General features: G+C 34.4%; 1 protein-coding gene across 2 annotated transcripts in view; it reads right to left on the minus strand.

Moving 5' to 3' along the window:
• Nucleotides 1-4,192: 4,192 nt before the first annotated feature.
• ube2d2l (ubiquitin-conjugating enzyme E2D 2 (UBC4/5 homolog, yeast), like) overlaps nucleotides 4,193-18,130 on the minus strand; it is a 31,663-nt gene continuing 17,725 nt past the window's right edge. Inside the window, exons 5-7 of one of the 2 annotated variants that reach the window (NM_199952.2) lie at nucleotides 17,850-17,955; nucleotides 12,001-12,094; nucleotides 4,193-5,018 (exon numbers count right to left, since the gene is read on the minus strand). In NM_199952.2, the coding sequence (NP_956246.1) occupies nucleotides 4,973-5,018; nucleotides 12,001-12,094; nucleotides 17,850-17,955 (246 nt within the window). In that variant the 3' untranslated portion in view covers nucleotides 4,193-4,972. Of the gene's footprint in view, nucleotides 5,019-12,000; nucleotides 15,052-17,612; nucleotides 17,956-18,130 lie in introns of those variants that run through there. The other variant, XR_012389401.1, reaches the window with a different exon arrangement.

Genomic DNA, 18,130 nt, shown 5'->3' on the forward strand with positions numbered 1-18,130 from the left:
AAAAGGAATCGTATGAAAATTGAAAAAAAGTCACATTAACTGTTCACCGGGAGGGGAAAAACACTAGGTGTGCATACTCTATAGATGAATTACCGGTTTGTAAACATTCAGGATGCGCTCGCAGAGGTGTTGCAGAAGAAAGCGCTAGCATTTACAGTAAGGGAATGACATTCGATGCGGTACAGAGTTTGTTTCTGTATTAGAGACAAGTTATATTGATGACATATTATATATACCCTGCTGAAAAATCCAGCCTCAAGCAGCCTAGGCTGGTTGGCTGGTTTTAAAGCAGTTTTGGCCATTTCCAAGCTGGTTTTAAGCCATTTCCAGCCTGGTCTTAACTGGTCAGGCTGGAAAATGACCATCTAAACCCAGCTAAAACCAGCCTTGTTTAAGCTGGACATAGCTTGTTTTGGCTAGGCTGGTTTAAGCTGGTTTTTTTCAGTCGGGTATATTATTGACATAATGCTGATTCAGCAAAATTAACGTTAAAGCGAGTGGCGATTATCTGACAGGTCCATTTGCGATAGCACTGTCCCAATGGATATTGGAGAAGGCGAAATGGCCAATCATCCAGTCCCAAATATACAATCTCACTGAAGCTCCAAGCGGTTTTACAAGAGAGAAGTTTACAAGAGGCCAACAATGCTGTTCTGTGTGGTCATGTGCAGGAAATGATGCTCCATGATGACCAGATTCAACACCATGTAGTGCTAAAAACCGAAGTTCTGCCTAGCTAAAGACAAGGAAAGAAGACGGAGCTGTACAAGACCTGGGTCATCATCAACAAGCAGAACTACTGCATTCTGACAGTGAACTACACCTGTACGGCGGGGTATCCCTGCTGAAAAATCCAGTTTAAACCATCCTAGCAGGTTGGCTGGCTTTAGCTGGTTGACCAGCCTGGTTTTAGAGGGGTTTTGGCCATTTCCAGGCTGGTTTCCAGCCATTTCCAGCTTGGTCCTAGCTGGTCAGGCTGGAAAATGACCAGCTAAAACCAGTTTGACCATCCTGGTTTAAGCTGGACATAGCTGGTTTTGGCTGGGCTCCCAGCCTGTCTAGCTAAAACCAGGCTGGAAACCAGCCTAGAAGTGGCCAAAACCCCTCTAAAACCAGACTGGTCGACCAGCTAAAACCAGCCAACCATCCTAGGCTTGTTTAAGCTGGATTTTCCAGCTGGGATATGAGCACACGTTTACATTTCATTCGGAGCATTCCGTGTCCGCAGTTTCATTCACCATATTGAACTGTGTTTGCTGAAATCATAGCAGCAATCAGAAACCAGTGGTGTGTCTGATTCAGCATAGCAGGAACTTACCTGATATAACATGAGCACTGCAGAGTCCAGCATTATTAATTAGCTCCTCACTCCATTCAGCTCCCTTTTAGCCAAAGATGTCTGCAGTTGGCATTAAAGCAGTGTGGTGTACGCTAAAAGTTACGTTTTATCAAATCAGTTTCTAATTTGAGTTTCAATTAAGTTTCGAATTTGGCATCCTACCGCACAACACCACATTTGCTATTGCAAACGCTCTTTTTTTTGCAACCGGGAACCCGCGTGACGTCATGTGTGACGTAGGTTGGTAATTCCTCTATTGGTACAGTACAGGAATGCAAACTTATCAACTTTTGTTAATTATCACTAATGTCAATGAGGACCACTCAATATCCATCAAAACACTGAAAACAAGTTTGATTTAAAGATTAAATGTACTGTAATTAAAAATACAGAAACTAACATTACCGGAAAATTTGACCCCCCTGATCCTCAATGTACAATTCACACCTTGAATATGAAATCAGGTTGTCTAAACTGGTTGTATAAAGATACAGCAGCAGAAGAGCACACCGGGTGCCGCTCCTGTCAGCTAAGAACAGGAAACTGAGGCTACAATTCACACAGACTCACCAAAACTGGACAATAGAAGATTGGAGAAACGTTGCTGCTCTGATGCCCAGGTGAAAAGAATATATAATTAAATGCAACTAAAATACACTTAAATACCCGCAAATACATTTTTAGTACATTGTTATTTTTTTTGTGTTAAATAATAGTTTGATGGTTTTACACTATAAATATCCTGATTAAAAGTATGTTTATACTTCAGTAGGAGTTTAGTACACTTGACAAAAGTATACTAAATACCAGTAATACTTAAATAAATGTTTAGTGTACTACAATAAAGTACACTACAGAAAAAACATCCAGAAGAGTTTTATTAGTGTGTTTTTCAAAAGTGTGCTTTAAACATGAGTTGATTTTTAGTACAGTGTTTACATACTAATCCTAAGCTTAAAATAAGTTAATATATAAAAAATCTATTAGTAATGTATTGTAGTAAAGTACATTTTCCCAAAAGTTGTACTTAAGTACACTTAATGTGAATGCATTATTATCTCTAACACTTAAACTGATTTTGAGTGTGGTAATTTTAAGTTTATATTAAATTGACTTTATTAAAAATCTATTAGTAATGTTTTGTAGTAGAAGTACATTTTCCCAAAATGTCTTTACATTTCAGATATGTGCTGTAATGTTGCATCTTATTTATATTTGTGTGTTCTCAGTTTTTGTTCCTCCCATAAGGTATTTTTGCACTTGTGGTTTATTGCACAAAAAGATTGAAGTGTTTTGATGAAGCACAGATGCTGTTTTCTTTCTACACACAGAATCCCTTCAAAATATATTCTTTAAATAAATGTTTATTATGTTAAAAGCACATTCTAGATCAGCTTCATGGTGTCTCATAATAGCACAGTTGAGTACACTTAGATGTACTTATGTTTATCTTAAAAAGTGCTTAATACTAATTTTAAGTACATTAAATACAAAATTAGTTTGGGAAAATCGAGCACTTTTAATACAGTATTTAGCACACTTTTATACAATTTGTATATTATTTTAATATATTACTATTATACTTTAAAATAGTCATAAATATATTTATATGTTTAAAAGAAGGGTTCAAGTGTATTTCTAGTTGTAACTAAATATATATTTTTTTAAAATACAGATATAGAATGTTAAAAGCACATTTTAGTTCAATTTCAGGGTGTCTCAAAATAGCACAGTTGAGTACACTTAGATGGTATGAAGTTTATCTTAACATATACTTAATATTATCTTTTAGTACATTAAGTACAAAATTAGTGTGCGAAAATAGAGCACTTTTAGTACATTACTGAAAAGTGTACTAAGTATACCTAAATAAAGTGCATTTTAGTCCACTTTTTTTTTTTTTTTACCTGGGGAGTCTCCATTTCTGCTGACACATTCGGATGCTCGGCTCACAATTCGGCCTCAACAGCATGAAAGCATGGATCATCCTGCCTTGTATCAGCGGTTCAGGCTGGTGGTGGTGGTGTAATGGTGTGGGGGAGATTTTCTTTGGGTCCATTAGTACCAATTGAGCATCAACGCCACAGCCTACCTGAGTATTGCTGCTGACCATGTCCATCCCTTTATGAGCACAGTGTCTCCATCTTCTGATGGCTACTTCCAGCAGGATAACGCAGCATGTCATAAAGCTCAATCATCTCAGACTGCTTTCTTGAACATGACGATGAGTTCACTGTACTCAAATGGCCTCCACAGTCACCAGAGCTCAATCCAATAGAGCAGCTTTGGGATGTGGTGGAACGGGAGATTGGCATCATGGATGTGCAGCCGACAAATCTGCAGCAACTGTGTGATGCTATCATGACAATATGGAGCAAAATCTCTGAGGAAAATTTCCAGTAGCTTGTTGAATCTACGCCATGAAGGATCAAGAAAGGAGTCCAACCAGCAACTAGTAAGGTGTACCTAATAAAGTGGCCGCTGATTGTATAGCAATTCAATAAAATTGAAGTCTTTATTTAAAGGGGAGCAGTTATGCCCGGATGTAATGTGTAAAATGCATCTCTGTTCTCCCTATATAGTTTGAGCTGAGAATGGCACACAAATAATGTCCTCCAGCTCACTGAAACTGACCCTTTAAGGCTTTAATCCGAATTTGTGGCATTTTGGTGACTGTCACTTTAAATTCAAATGAGATTGTGCCTTCTTCAGAAGAGGGCGGAGCTACAAACACATCATCATAGCACCAGATTGAAAACAGGACTAGCCTTATCTGTGTTGAAAAGTGAACATGTCAGATTTGTCCACATTTATAATCCTCTCAGTCGCTGATATGCATAAAGAAAGACACGATTATAGTTCAGCAACTTTATTGAGCAAACAAAATGAACAGCTATTAAGAGATATTAGTTGATCGGTCGTCCAATGGGAGCGTCCGATCACGAATATTCAGTGCAACGAGAGAACAGTGTTTAGGAGGAAAGACGAACTAACAGCTCTCCGTCCTAAAAACATCCAAAACAGGAGAGAGGAGGAGTAACAAACCCAGATTTCAGAAGTGGACATGTATTCGCAGATATTCACTGTTTGACCAATTACGGTGTTCCATTAACATGCAAAATATTTTATTATCTCCATTACTGCTGATACAATGACATGACTGATTTTGGTAAGAAACAGTCGGGTTATAAGCAAGAATATATATATATTTCACAGACCGAAGTTCTCATTGCTATTGTAAAAGCATATAAAAACATGAAAGCAAAAGATCGACTTCTTGAATAGCACCTCTATAGCCAGTGGCGGGAGTCAGAAGCGTTTCACTCTGTGTGTACCGTAATAAAAAATGGCTGAGCTCGTAGTTAAAACATGCTTCTTTGACACGAGCGTTTTCTGAACACCAAACAAAGTGTGGGTCTTTATCATGTTGTGGTCTCGTTGTGTTTTTACAGTGTGATTGAATGACTGCTGATGGGGTCGGGAGGACTGAGCAGAGCTGATATGGTCTGGATTTACACCGGATCCGTCAATTCGTTGAGGGAAGAACAACAAAAACAAAGTAAAGGAGGAGAAGAAAATAATAAGAAAAGTTGATTTTTTTTCCAGCTATACTGCAGATTGGCTCCTCTGGTATCACATGGCGTATTTTTGAGTCCATTCCCGAGCTATTCTGTTGTACCTGAGTGGAGCAGAGATATAAAAGTCAGCAGATTCTCTCTCTCTCTCTCTCTCTCTCTCTCTCTCTCTCTCTCTCTCTCTCTCTCTCTCTCTCTCATTTATTTACTTCTCATTCATTACTTACTATTTAATTTTTCATTCCTTCATTCATTCATTCATTTATATATTTACTTATTTATTAATTCATTCATCAATTTACTTATTCATTAATTAATTATTATTCATTACTTATTATTTACTTATTCATTCGTTTGTTTTTTATTTATTTATTTATTCATTCATTCATTCATTCAGTTATCTATTTACTTATTCATCAATTCATTCCTTCACTTATTCATTCATTCATTTACTCATTCAATAATTTATTTATTTATTTCTTATTCATTACTTATTATTTACTTATTCATTCGTTTATTATTTATTCATTCATTCATTCATTTATTTATCGATTTACTTATTCATTAATTCATTCATTCACTTATTCATTCATTCACTCATTCATTAATTTATTAATTTCTTATTCATCACTTATAATTGACTTATTCATTCGTTTATTTTTTATTTATTTATTTATTCATTTATCTATTTACTTACACATCAATTCATTCATTCACTTATTCATTCATTCACTCATTCATTAATTAATTAATTTATTATTCATTACTTATTATTTACTTATTCATTCGTTTATTTTTTATTTATTTATTTATTCATTCATTCATTTAGTTATCTATTTACTTATCCATTCATTCCTTCCTTCACTTATTCATTCATTCATTTACTCATTCAATAATTTATTTATTTCTTATTCATTACTTATTATTTACTTATTCATTCGTTTATTTTTTATTTATTTATTTATTCATTCATTCATTCATTCATCTATTTACTTATTCATTAATTCATTCATTCACTTATTCATTCATTCACTCATTCATTCATTAATTTATTCATTTCTTATTCGTTACTTATTATTTACTTATTCATTCGTTTATTTTTTATTTATTTATTTATTTATTCATTCATTCATTCATTCATTCATCTATTTACTTATTCATCAATTCATTCATTCACTTATTCATTCATTAATTTATTCATTTCTTATTCATTACTTATTATTTACTTATTCATTCGTTTATTTTTTATTTATTCATTCATTCATTTATCTATTTACTTATTCATCAATTCATTCCTTCACTTATTCATTCATTCATTTACTCATTCAATAATTTATTTATTTCTTAATTATTACTTATTATTTACTTATTCATTCGTTTATTTTTCATTCATTCATCTATTTACTTATTCATTAATTCATTCATTCACTTATTCATTCATTCACTCATTCATTAATTTATTCATTTCTTATTCATTACTTATTATTTACTTATTTATTCATTTTTTTTTTTATTTATTTATTTATTTATTCATTCATTTATCTATTTACTTATTCATCAATTCATTCATTCACTTATTCATTCATTCACTCATTAATTAATTAATTAATTAATTATTCATTACGTATTATTTACTTATTCATTCGTTTATTTTTCATTCATTCATTCATTCATTTATCTATTTACTTATGCATTAATTCATTCATTCACTTATTCATTCATTCACTCATTCATTAATTTATTCATTTCTTATTCATTACTTATTATTTACTTATTCATTTGTTTATTTTTTATTTATTTATTCATTCATTCATTTATCTATTTACTTATTCATCAATTCATTCCTTCACTTATTCATTCATTCATTTACTCATTCAATAATTTATTTATTTCTTATTCATTACTTATTATTTACGTATTCATTCGTTTATTTTTCATTCATTTATTCATTCATTCATTCATTCATTCATTCATTCATTCATTCATTCATTCATCTATTTACTTATTCATTAATTCATTCATTCACTTATTCATTCACTCATTCATTAATTTATTCATTTCTTATTCATTCGTTTATTTTTTATTTATTTATTTATTCATTCATTCATCTATTTACTTATTCATCAATTCATTCATTCACTCATTCCTTAATTAATTTATTATTCATTACTTATTATTTACTTATTCATTCGTTTATTTTTTATTTATTTATTTAATTATTCATTCATTTATCTATTTACTTATTCATTAATTCATTCATTCACTTATTCATTCATTCACTCATTCATTAATTTATTAATTTCTTATTCATCACTTATAATTGACTTATTCATTCGTTTATTTTTTATTTATTTATTTATTCATTTATCTATTTACTTACACATCAATTCATTCATTCACTTATTCATTCATTCACTCATTCATTAATTAATTAATTTCTTATTCATTACTTATTATTTACTTATTCATTCGTTTATTTTTTATTTATTTATTTATTCATTCATTCATTTAGTTATCTATTTACTTATCCATTCATTCCTTCCTTCACTTATTCATTCATTCATTTACTCATTCAATAATTTATTTATTTCTTATTCATTACTTATTATTTACTTATTCATTCGTTTATTTTTTATTTATTTATTTATTCATTCATTCATTCATTCATCTATTTACTTATTCATTAATTCATTCATTCACTTATTCATTCATTCACTCATTCATTCATTAATTTATTCATTTCTTATTTGTTACTTATTATTTACTTATTCATTCGTTTATTTTTTATTTATTTATTTATTTATTTATTCATTCATTCATTCATTCATTCATCTATTTACTTATTCATCAATTCATTCATTCACTTATTCATTCATTAATTTATTCATTTCTTATTCATTACTTATTATTTACTTATTCATTCGTTTATTTTTTATTTATTCATTCATTCATTTATCTATTTACTTATTCATCAATTCATTCCTTCACTTATTCATTCATTCATTTACTCATTCAATAATTTATTTATTTCTTATTCATTACTTATTATTTACTTATTCATTCGTTTATTTTTCATTCATTCATCTATTTACTTATTCATTAATTCATTCATTCACTTATTCATTCATTCACTCATTCATTAATTTATTCATTACTTATTATTTACTTATTTATTCATTTTTTTTATTTATTTATTTATTTATTCATTCATTTATCTATTTACTTATTCATCAATTCATTCATTCACTTATTCATTCATTCACTCATTCATTAATTAATTAATTATTCATTACGTATTATTTACTTATTCATTCGTTTATTTTTCATTCATTCATTCATTCATTCATTCATTCATTTATCTATTTACTTATGCATTAATTCATTCATTCACTTATTCATTCATTCACTCATTCATTAATTTATTCATTTCTTATTCATTACTTATTATTTACTTATTCATTCGTTTATTTTTTATTTATTTATTCATTCATTCATTTATCTATTTACTTATTCATCAATTCATTCCTTCACTTATTCATTCATTCATTTACTCATTCAATAATTTATTTATTTCTTATTCATTACTTATTATTTACTTATTCATTCGTTTATTTTTCGTTCATTCATTTATTTATTCATTCATTCATTCATTCATTCATTCATCTATTTACTTATTCATTAATTCATTCATTCACTTATTCATTCACTCATTCATTAATTTATTCATTTCTTATTCATTCGTTTATTTTTTATTTATTTATTTATTCATTCATTCATCTATTTACTTATTCATCAATTCATTCATTCACTCATTCCTTAATTAATTTATTTATTATTCATTACTTATTATTTACTTATTCATTCGTTTATTTTTTATTTATTTATTTAATTATTCATTCATTTATCTATTTACTTATTTATTAATTCATTCGTTCACTTATTCATTCATTTACTCATTCATTAATTTATTATTCATTACTTATTATTTACTTATTCATTCGTTTATTTTTTATTTATTTATTTATTCATTCATTCATTCACTCACTTATTCATTCATTCATTTACTTACTCATTAATTTGTTTATTTCTTACTCATTCATTATTTACTTATCCATTCATTTTCCATTGACTCACTTATTCATTCATTCACTTATTTATTTATTCATTTATTTACTTCTCACTCATTCTTTACTATTTACTTATACATCCATTCTTTTACTCACTCACTCACTCACTCACTCACTCACTCACTCACTCACTCACTCACTCACTCACTCACTCACTCACTCACTCACTCACTCACTCACTCACTCACTCACTCACTCACTCACTCTTTAATGTTGTCATAAGTTTTTGTCTATTTTTTGTTTCCAGCCTAATAAAGAAAAAGGTCATTATCAGAATTAGTTTAAAAGGCTTAGAATTATATATTTATTGCTGGATTAAAGGATCTGCTTGTTATGGAAGCCCGTTCAGCCACTAAATCATAAAAAAAGGTTATTGTGGCTTTTAAAGTCAGAATTCTGAGTTAAACTTGCAGATCTTCTGTTCAGACTAAAAAGTGTATTGTTTTATTGCATGACATCTGTGTTTTGTGAATTCCTTGGGAAAGGCTGGAGTGCCCATTCATCTTAAATTTTCAGCTCCATGATGGAATCAGGAGATCAAGAAATCAATATTATCTTACATTATCAGAGATCATCATATAAACAGGGTTTCTGCAGGGTCTTAAAATGTCTTGAATCTTAAAATCCAAATTTTAGGCCTTAAAAAGTCTAAAATTTACTAAAATATTGTGTTGCAGGTCTTAAATCTTTTCTAAACAGGTCTTGATTTTCCTTTGTTCATGTATTGCTACCAAATCTGGCCAAAACCCAAACAATCATCAGCAATCATCTCAATAAAACTTTAAACTTTTTATTTAAAAAGGTCATTTTTAACTTTATTTATCATAATGGTTTACTTATTTTCCTTACAATAACATTTGTTTAAAAGTTCACCATGTATTTACTGCTCAGGACACTGACCTGGACAGATTGTTGTGCATAAATTTAGTTTATTATAGTTTTTAAAACTTTTAAAAGATTTTTTTTAATCTTTTTTATTTTAAAGAAACATGTGTGGATACAACTAGAGCTTGCTTGTTTTTACACAATATTTAAAATATTTTGCTAAATAATGTAATGTAATATATATATTTAATAATAATGTATTATTGTATTATTAAATGTATTAAATAATTAAAAAAAATTGATAGGGTAAATAAAAATCTTTTCCATCTGGGTAATTTGAAGCATTTTTTAGTCTTTAGCCCTTTATGGGTCTAAAATTCCATTTATAATGATCTTAAACAAGTCTTAAATTGAACTCTGTGAAACCTGCAGAAACCATGATAAAGAAGCTAGTTATTTTACACATAGTTTAAGAGTGGGCACTGAGGTCCACCCTATTTCACCAACTCCACCGACTCCCTTTAAAATTTCTGGTCTCGCACACACGCACGCACAGCATTCAAGAAGTATTGACAGCGCTTCACTTTTTCCACATTTCTTTAAGTTACAGCCCCATTCCAATTTGAATTAAATGGATTGATTTCCTCAACATTCTACACACAATCCCCTATAATGACAATGTGAAGAAAGAGTTTTTGAACTTGTTGCACATTTATTAAAAATAAAAAGCTGAAGAATCACATGTACATCAGAATTCACAGCCTTTGTCTGAAGCTCTACATTGAGCTCAGGTTCATTCTGTCTCCACTGATCATTCTGGAGATGTTTCAGCAGCTTATTGGAGTTCACCTGTGCTCAATTCAGCTGATGGACATGATCTGAAAAGGCTAAACCTGTCTATATAAGGGCTCAGGGTTGACAGTGCATGTCAAAGCACAAACCAAGCATGAAGACAAAGGAATTGTCTGTAGACCTCCAAGACAGGATCGTCTGGAGGCACAAGGCTGGGGAAGCTTACAGAAACATTTCTGCTGCTCTGAAAGTTCCAATGAGCAGAGCGGCCTCCATCATCTGTCAGTGGAAGATGTTTAACCACCAGGACTCTTCCTAGAGCTGGCCAGCCATCTAAGACGAGTGATCAGGGAAGAAGAGCCTTAGTCAGGGAGGTGATCAATACTCTGTCTGAGCTCCAGCGTTCTTCTGTGGAGAGAGAAGAACCTTACAGAAGGACAACCATCTGTGCAGCAATCCACCAATCAGGCATCTGTATGGTAGAGCGGCCAGACGGAAGAAACTCCCCGCCTGGAATCTGCCAGAAGGCATCTGAAGGACTCTCTGAGCATCAGAAACTAAACTCTCTGCTCTGATGAGACTCAAACTGAACTGTTTGGAGTGAACGCCAGGCGTTACGTTTGGAGAACAGCAGGCGGCGCTCATCAGCAGGCTAACAGCATCCCTACAGTGAAGCATGGTGGTGTTGGCATCATGCTGTGGGGATGTGTTTCAGCAGCAGGAACTGGAAGACTAGTCAGGATAGAGGGAAAGATGAATGCAGCGATGTACAGAGACATCCTGAATGAAGACCTGCACAAGAGTGCTCTCCACCTCAGACTGGGGCGACGCTTCATCTTCCAGCAGGACAATGACCCAAAGCACACCGCCAACATATCAATGGAGTGGCACAACAATAACTCAGTGAATGTCCTTGAGTGGCCCAGCCAGAGCCCAGACCTTAATCCTATAGAACATCTCTGGAGAGATTTGAAAATGTCTGCACACCGTCACTTCCCATCTAACCTGATAGAGCTTGAGAAGTGCTGCAAAGAGGAAGAGTGAAAATTCCCAAAGACAGGTGAGCAGAGCTTGTGGCATCATAATCAACAAGACTTGAGGCTGTAATCACTGACAAAGGTGCATCAACAAAGTGTTGAGCAAAGCCTGTGCTTTCTTCACCTTGTCATTATGGGGGATTGTGTGTAGAATGTTGAGGGAATCAATTAATTTAATCTATTTTGGAATAAGGCTGTAACAAACAAATGTGGAGTAAGTGAAGCGCTATCAATACTTTCCGGTGCTCTGTACATGAGTTTATATACATATATGAACACAACACAACACACACACACACACTTACTTTTCATTGTCTGTTTTATAGATACGTGCTATCTCTGGCACTAACGGATCATCTGGGTTTGGATCACATAACAGCGAGCAGATGGACAAAAGAACTGCAGCAGAAACAGCAGAAGATTAGCATAAACAGCATCAATATCTCAGATCTGACAATGGCACTCTCAAAAACAAATAAAGATTAGCCAGTGATTTACTCCTGCTCAAACTACTTTCTAAATCCACTTGAATGCAGTCAAATGTGTCCTCTGCTTTACAAATAACAGCAGGTTGGAGTTTTTCCTCCAAAATAAGTCCAATAATACACATCCACACATAATAAAAGATCCCTCACACGACAACGACGGATGTTTCTCACCAGAAGTTACACAGAACGGTTTAAAAAGTTGTAAATATGAATAATTGCATGAAAAATGCATGAGTTCCCTTTTATTTCAGACTTTATTCGCTCTCTGGAGCTGCGTGGGGCACTTTATATTATGATGGATGCACTTTACTGCACTTGTGTTGGACTGAGGGGTGCGTGATGTGACTTTATTGTTAATTAGCTCCCCTTTACATGTTAATTAAACAGTAAAATAGTTTATATACAGCACTCGGCATATGAGTTCACCCCTCACAGATCAATATTTGAAACTCATAATGGCTTGACAATAATATATCTGTGCATATCCATTATATTAGTCAAAACTGATGAACTCATTTCACAAAATAACTGAAGATCAGTCGAAAAATTACTACACACAAATGAACATGTGGGGGAGAAACATTAAAAACATTTTAATAAACAGGAAAGATCAAGAGAAACCTTAAAAATATAAAAATAACATAAACAAAGGACAAACTACCAAATCAAATCAACTAAATTTGTTATTTAGTTGATTTGATTTGGTAGTTTGTCTTTTTTTTGTTGCAACAACTGTTTAAATGTTTAATTTATTTAAATGCATTATCTTTAAAGGGCATCTATGGTGAAACATCTACTCTTCAAGCTGTTTGGACAGACATGAGTGTAGGTATAGTGTATAAACCGTCATATTGGGCTGATATAAACACACACAGACCTTATTTTCAATTTAACAACATATGGTGGACCAATTGGAGCGGTTTTCAGACTGACCACAACTTGGCGTAGGAGTGCGGTCCCCCCGCCCACTAATATTGATTGACAGCTGCGTAATAACATGTCCCGGTAGTCACGTGTATAATCATATCAATAAGGCAGGACGTGCGCAAAGCAACCGGGAATAAAAGCTCTGTTCAGTTCGCTAGGATCATCAATCATCATCAAATGTGATCGAGAGTGAGTTTTACAGGTTTAACATGTTTTAAATCAGAGCATGTGTGTTATGAAGTACAGCGATTCACTTCAGATTCACTGCATCAGCACAGAACAGAACAGTTATAAAAGACGCTTCAATCCCAGTTTGTGGACGTTAAATCAGGTTTATTCTGTACATTAACATAACAGATATCCACACAGCAGTGGAGCCTGTATTCTGTCACATTTGAGTGCAAAAAGAGTGCAAAGCTAAACGTGCGCACCGTCTGCGCTGTGTGTGTGTCTGCGCTGTGTGTGTGCGTGAACTTTGTAACGACATTGTGAGTGACTCATCGTTGCAACTCCACAACAAATGCATCAAATCCTCATTGGTGAACTTCTTACTGTAGTATTTCTCACACACGTTACAGGAGATCTGCCTCCTTTATGCCTGTCTGTTGTCTGACGCAGCCGAGGGAGGAGATTAAGGCACGCAGAAATGCATGTAGAAATTGTGGGCGTGAAGCCTTAAAGGCGCAGTACAATAAAAACCGCTACCTGATACTAAAATATAAATATAATAGAGCTGCACAATTAATCGTTAAAAGATGGCGATCTCGATTCGACCCCCTAGATGATCTTAATCCAGCATTTCTACGATTCTGTCAATCATATTTTCAAGTTCAGGAGAGAAAAAAAGGCGGCTGCGCGAATCTTTTCATTGTTTCACACACATTGCTCAGTGACATTGACCCCTCCAAATGATGTTGAATGAGTCACATACTGTATTTATAAGGTATAATTTACCTAAAATGTCATTTTTGTCTTCATATAATGATGTTTTCGCGGCCGGGAAATCACATGTGACGTGAGCTGCTGACCGTGAGCTGTTATAACAGAGAGGACGCGCACTCTCTACTTAATGATGGACGCGTGCGTGTCTACTTTAGTGAACAGAACCTGCACATGTTGTGAGTAACAGGTAATACAGTTGTAAATAATATTCAGATTGTGGCACAGAGTGATCGTTTGGGAGCCGCGCGCGAAGTATGAACAAGCGCTTAGCAGTCAAAATGAAACTGAAAGTGTGCACTTCATTTAAATGATCATAGCGCATTATAGAGTTATGATTACAGCAAGCGTTTGATATGTGTTTTCTTTCATAGCGAACACACAGTTGTGCATGAAAATAAATGTGTACAGTGTCAGTATAACTACTCTAGCCTATATATTGTTGAATATAATCTGATAATGGCAAATGTCTGATTTTACCAGTGAATAAATTTGTCTAATATGACAGATTGCAAGCATATATCTCAAACATAATAATTCAATATTATATTTATATTATTATGGATGTTGTGCCGTATGTTTGTTTTTACCATACCTTTACATCTACAGAATCGTGAGAAAATCCTGATCTTTATTTTAAGCAAAAAAAAAAAAAAAAAAAAAATCGCGATTCTTATTTTAGCCAGAATCGTGCAGCTCTATATAATAGCATCTTATAAAAGGTATAATAAATAATCTGACATCCTGGAGACACAAAAGACTCATTAAATTAAATTAAAGAATTAACATAGGTGCCCTTTAAATGTGAATTTACTATCTATCTTTCTATTCATAAAGATGTTCGGTGAGCAAACTCTTATTTAATGAATATAACGGTTGAATACGCACTAAAATATTTAGCCTATATTCAGAGACATTGACAAAAATGTTCATTGTGTACTGATTTATATATATTTCTTCTATCTTCCTTAATACTTCTTATATAGTTCTTAACTAGTACTGCTAAATTTACATTTACATTTACATTTACATTTAGTCATTTAGCAGACGCTTTTATCCAAAGCGACTTACACATGAGGACAAGGAAGCAATTTACACAACTAAGAGCAACAATGAATAAGTACTAAAGGCAAGTTTCAGGTCTGTAAAGTCTAAGAAGGGAAGTGTTAGTAGTTTTTTTTTTTTTTTTTTTTTTTTTGTACAATTAGTGTGATATTCAAAGAGGCAATTGAAGATTAGGAAGTGAAGTGGAGACTAAATAGTTGAGTTTTTAGTCGTTTCTTGAAAATAGCGAGTGACTCTGCTGTTCTGATGCAGTTAGGGAGTTCATTCCACCAACTGGGCAGATTGAGCGTGAGCGTTCGCGAAAGTGATTTTTTCCCTCTTTGGGATGGAACCACGAGGCGACGTTCATTCACAGAACGCAAGTTTCTGGAGGGCACATAGATCTGCAGAAGTGAGTGCAGATAAGAAGGTGCTAGGCCAGAAGTCACTTTGTAGGCAAACATCAGAGTTTTGAATTTGATGCGAGCAGCAACTGGCAGCCAGTGCAAACGGACTAGCAGCGGAGTGACATGTGCTCGTTTAGGTTCATTGAAGACAACCCGTGCTGCTGCATTCTGGAGCAGTTGAAGAGGCTTGATAGAGTTAGCTGGAAGCCCAGCTAGTAGAGAGTTGCAGTAATCCAGTTTGGAGAGAACAAGAGCTTGAACAAGGAGTTGAGCTGCATGTTCAGATAAGAAGGGTCGGATCTTTCTGATGTTATAGAGTGCAAATCTGCACGATCGAGCAGTTCTAGAAATGTGGTCAGAGAAGTTTAGTTGGTCATCAATCGTTACTCCAAGGCTTTTCACCATTTTGGATGCAGTAATGGTTGCCCCATCCATCTGGATTGAAAAGTTATGGTGTAGAGTCGGGTTGGCAGAAACTATAAGCATTTCCGTTTTTGCGAGGTTCAGCTGAAGATGATGATCTTTCATCCAGTGTGAAATATCCAACAGGCAGGCTGAGATACGAGCTGGAACGGAGGGATCATCAGGATGAAAAGAGAGGTATAGCTGGGTGTCATCAGCATAGCAGTGGTAGGAGAATCCATGTCTCTGGATGACTGGTCCTAGAGATGATGTGTAGATGGAGAAGAGAAGTGGCCCAAGAACAGAGCCTTGAGGTACCCCAGTGTTTAGATGCTGTAGGTTGGACACCTCTCCCCTCCAAGACACCCTGAATGACCTGTCAGAGAGGTAAGATCTGAACCATTGTATAACAGTGCCCGCAACGCCCAGTGACTCAAGCGTAGATAGCAGGATCTGGTGGTTGACAGTGTCAAAAGCAGCTGACAAGTCCAGCAAAATGAGGACTGATGATTTAGAGTCTGCTTTAGCCAGTCTGAGATCCTCCACGACCGAGAGCAGGGCAGTCTCAGTTGAGTGGCCTTTCTTAAAGCCGGATTGCTTGTTGTCCATGAGATTGTTTTGAGTAAGAAAGTCCAGGACCTGATTGAACACTACTTTCTCCAGAATCTTGGCCATGAATGGAAGCAGGGATACTGGTCTGTAGTTTTCAAGTAGCGTATGGTCCAGGTTGGGTTTCTTTAGCAGTGGGGTTACCCTAGCCTGCTTAAATGTAGTGGGGAATAAACCAGAGTCAAGAGATGTGTTAATTATGTGAGTCAGTGTTGGTATGACTGCAGGAGAGATGGCTTGCAAGAGATGAGAGGGAATGGGATCGAGTGGACAGGTGGTTGCATGGCTAGATAGCACAAGTTTGGACACCTCAGACTCAGAGAGCTGAGAAAAAGAGGTGAGTGTGTGTGGTGTTGGTGTTGTATCTTGCGTGTTTGTTGTAGGTGCAGCAAATTGAGCACTGATTTTTGCAGTTTTGGTGCAGAAGAATGTAGCAAAGTCATCAGTAGTAAGTGTGGAGGATGCGGGTGGAGGAGGAGGATAGAGGAGGGAGGAAAATGTTTTAAAAAGTAGGCGAGGATTAGTGGCATTGTTGATTTTCAGACGGTAATACGTCTACTTTGCAGAAGTAACCTCAGCTGAGAAAGAGGACAGAAGAGTTTGGTATGTTAAGAGATGTGCAGGATTTTTAGTTTTCCGCCAAATTCTCTCCGCAGCCCGAAGTTTTGAGCGATGCTCACGGAGAGCATCTGAGAGCCAGGGTGCAGGAGGACTGGCACGGGCTGGCCTGGATGCAAGAGGACATAATCGGTCTAGACATGATGCTAGTGTGGAGCAGAGTGTATTAGTGGCACTGTTCGAATCAAGTGCAGTGAGTTTGCGAGATGGAGGAAGAGAGTCTGAAACAATGGTGGATAGTCTGTTGGGTGAGAGAGATCGTAGGTTTCTGCGAAAGGTAACCAGTGTTGGAGTGTGTGGCGGCTCAGGAGTAATGTGGATGTTGAGAGACAGAAGGAAATGATCAGATATTTGTAGTGGAGTTACTATTGTTTGATCAGTGAAGCAGTGTCGTGTGTAAATAAGGTCTAGCTGATTACCTGATTTGTGGGTAGCAGAAGTAGGTGCTCTTTTTAGGTCAAAAGAGGCAAGCACATACTGTACCAGAAAAAAAATACACATACTGTACCAGAAAAAAAGTTAAATAAATAATCAAATAAAATACACAATTAAATAAATAATAAAAAAAATAGATAATTCCTAAACAAATATGAGAAAGAAATGTATCTTTGCACACTTTGACTTGAAGAATAAAAAACATGGGCTAATTATAACGTTTGGGTGACCTAACCCTTTACGTAAAATCATTTCTTAGAAGGCCACCATGTGTGTACGTCTCACCTTTAGAGATAGTTAATGCAGGAGACCACTGTGACCTTAGAATATCCAAACAGATGCTGCCATTACTGTTAATATTTGGGTGATAAATTCTTGTGGTGAACGCAACCTGTGAATGAGAAGCAGAAACAGAGGATCAGAACACATAGCTACTTACATTTGACTGTAGATCTCTGGAGCAGCAGAGGGTTTCTGACTATCTGCGGTAAACTTGTAGGAAAAATCGCTGTTTTTATTAGCAGATTAATTAATTAGTTTGATTTGTTGCATAATGCCATGTTAGC

This window comes from Danio rerio, chromosome 14 (assembly GCF_049306965.1).
Source record: "Danio rerio strain Tuebingen ecotype United States chromosome 14, GRCz12tu, whole genome shotgun sequence".
Lineage (NCBI taxonomy): Eukaryota > Metazoa > Chordata > Actinopteri > Cypriniformes > Danionidae > Danio > Danio rerio.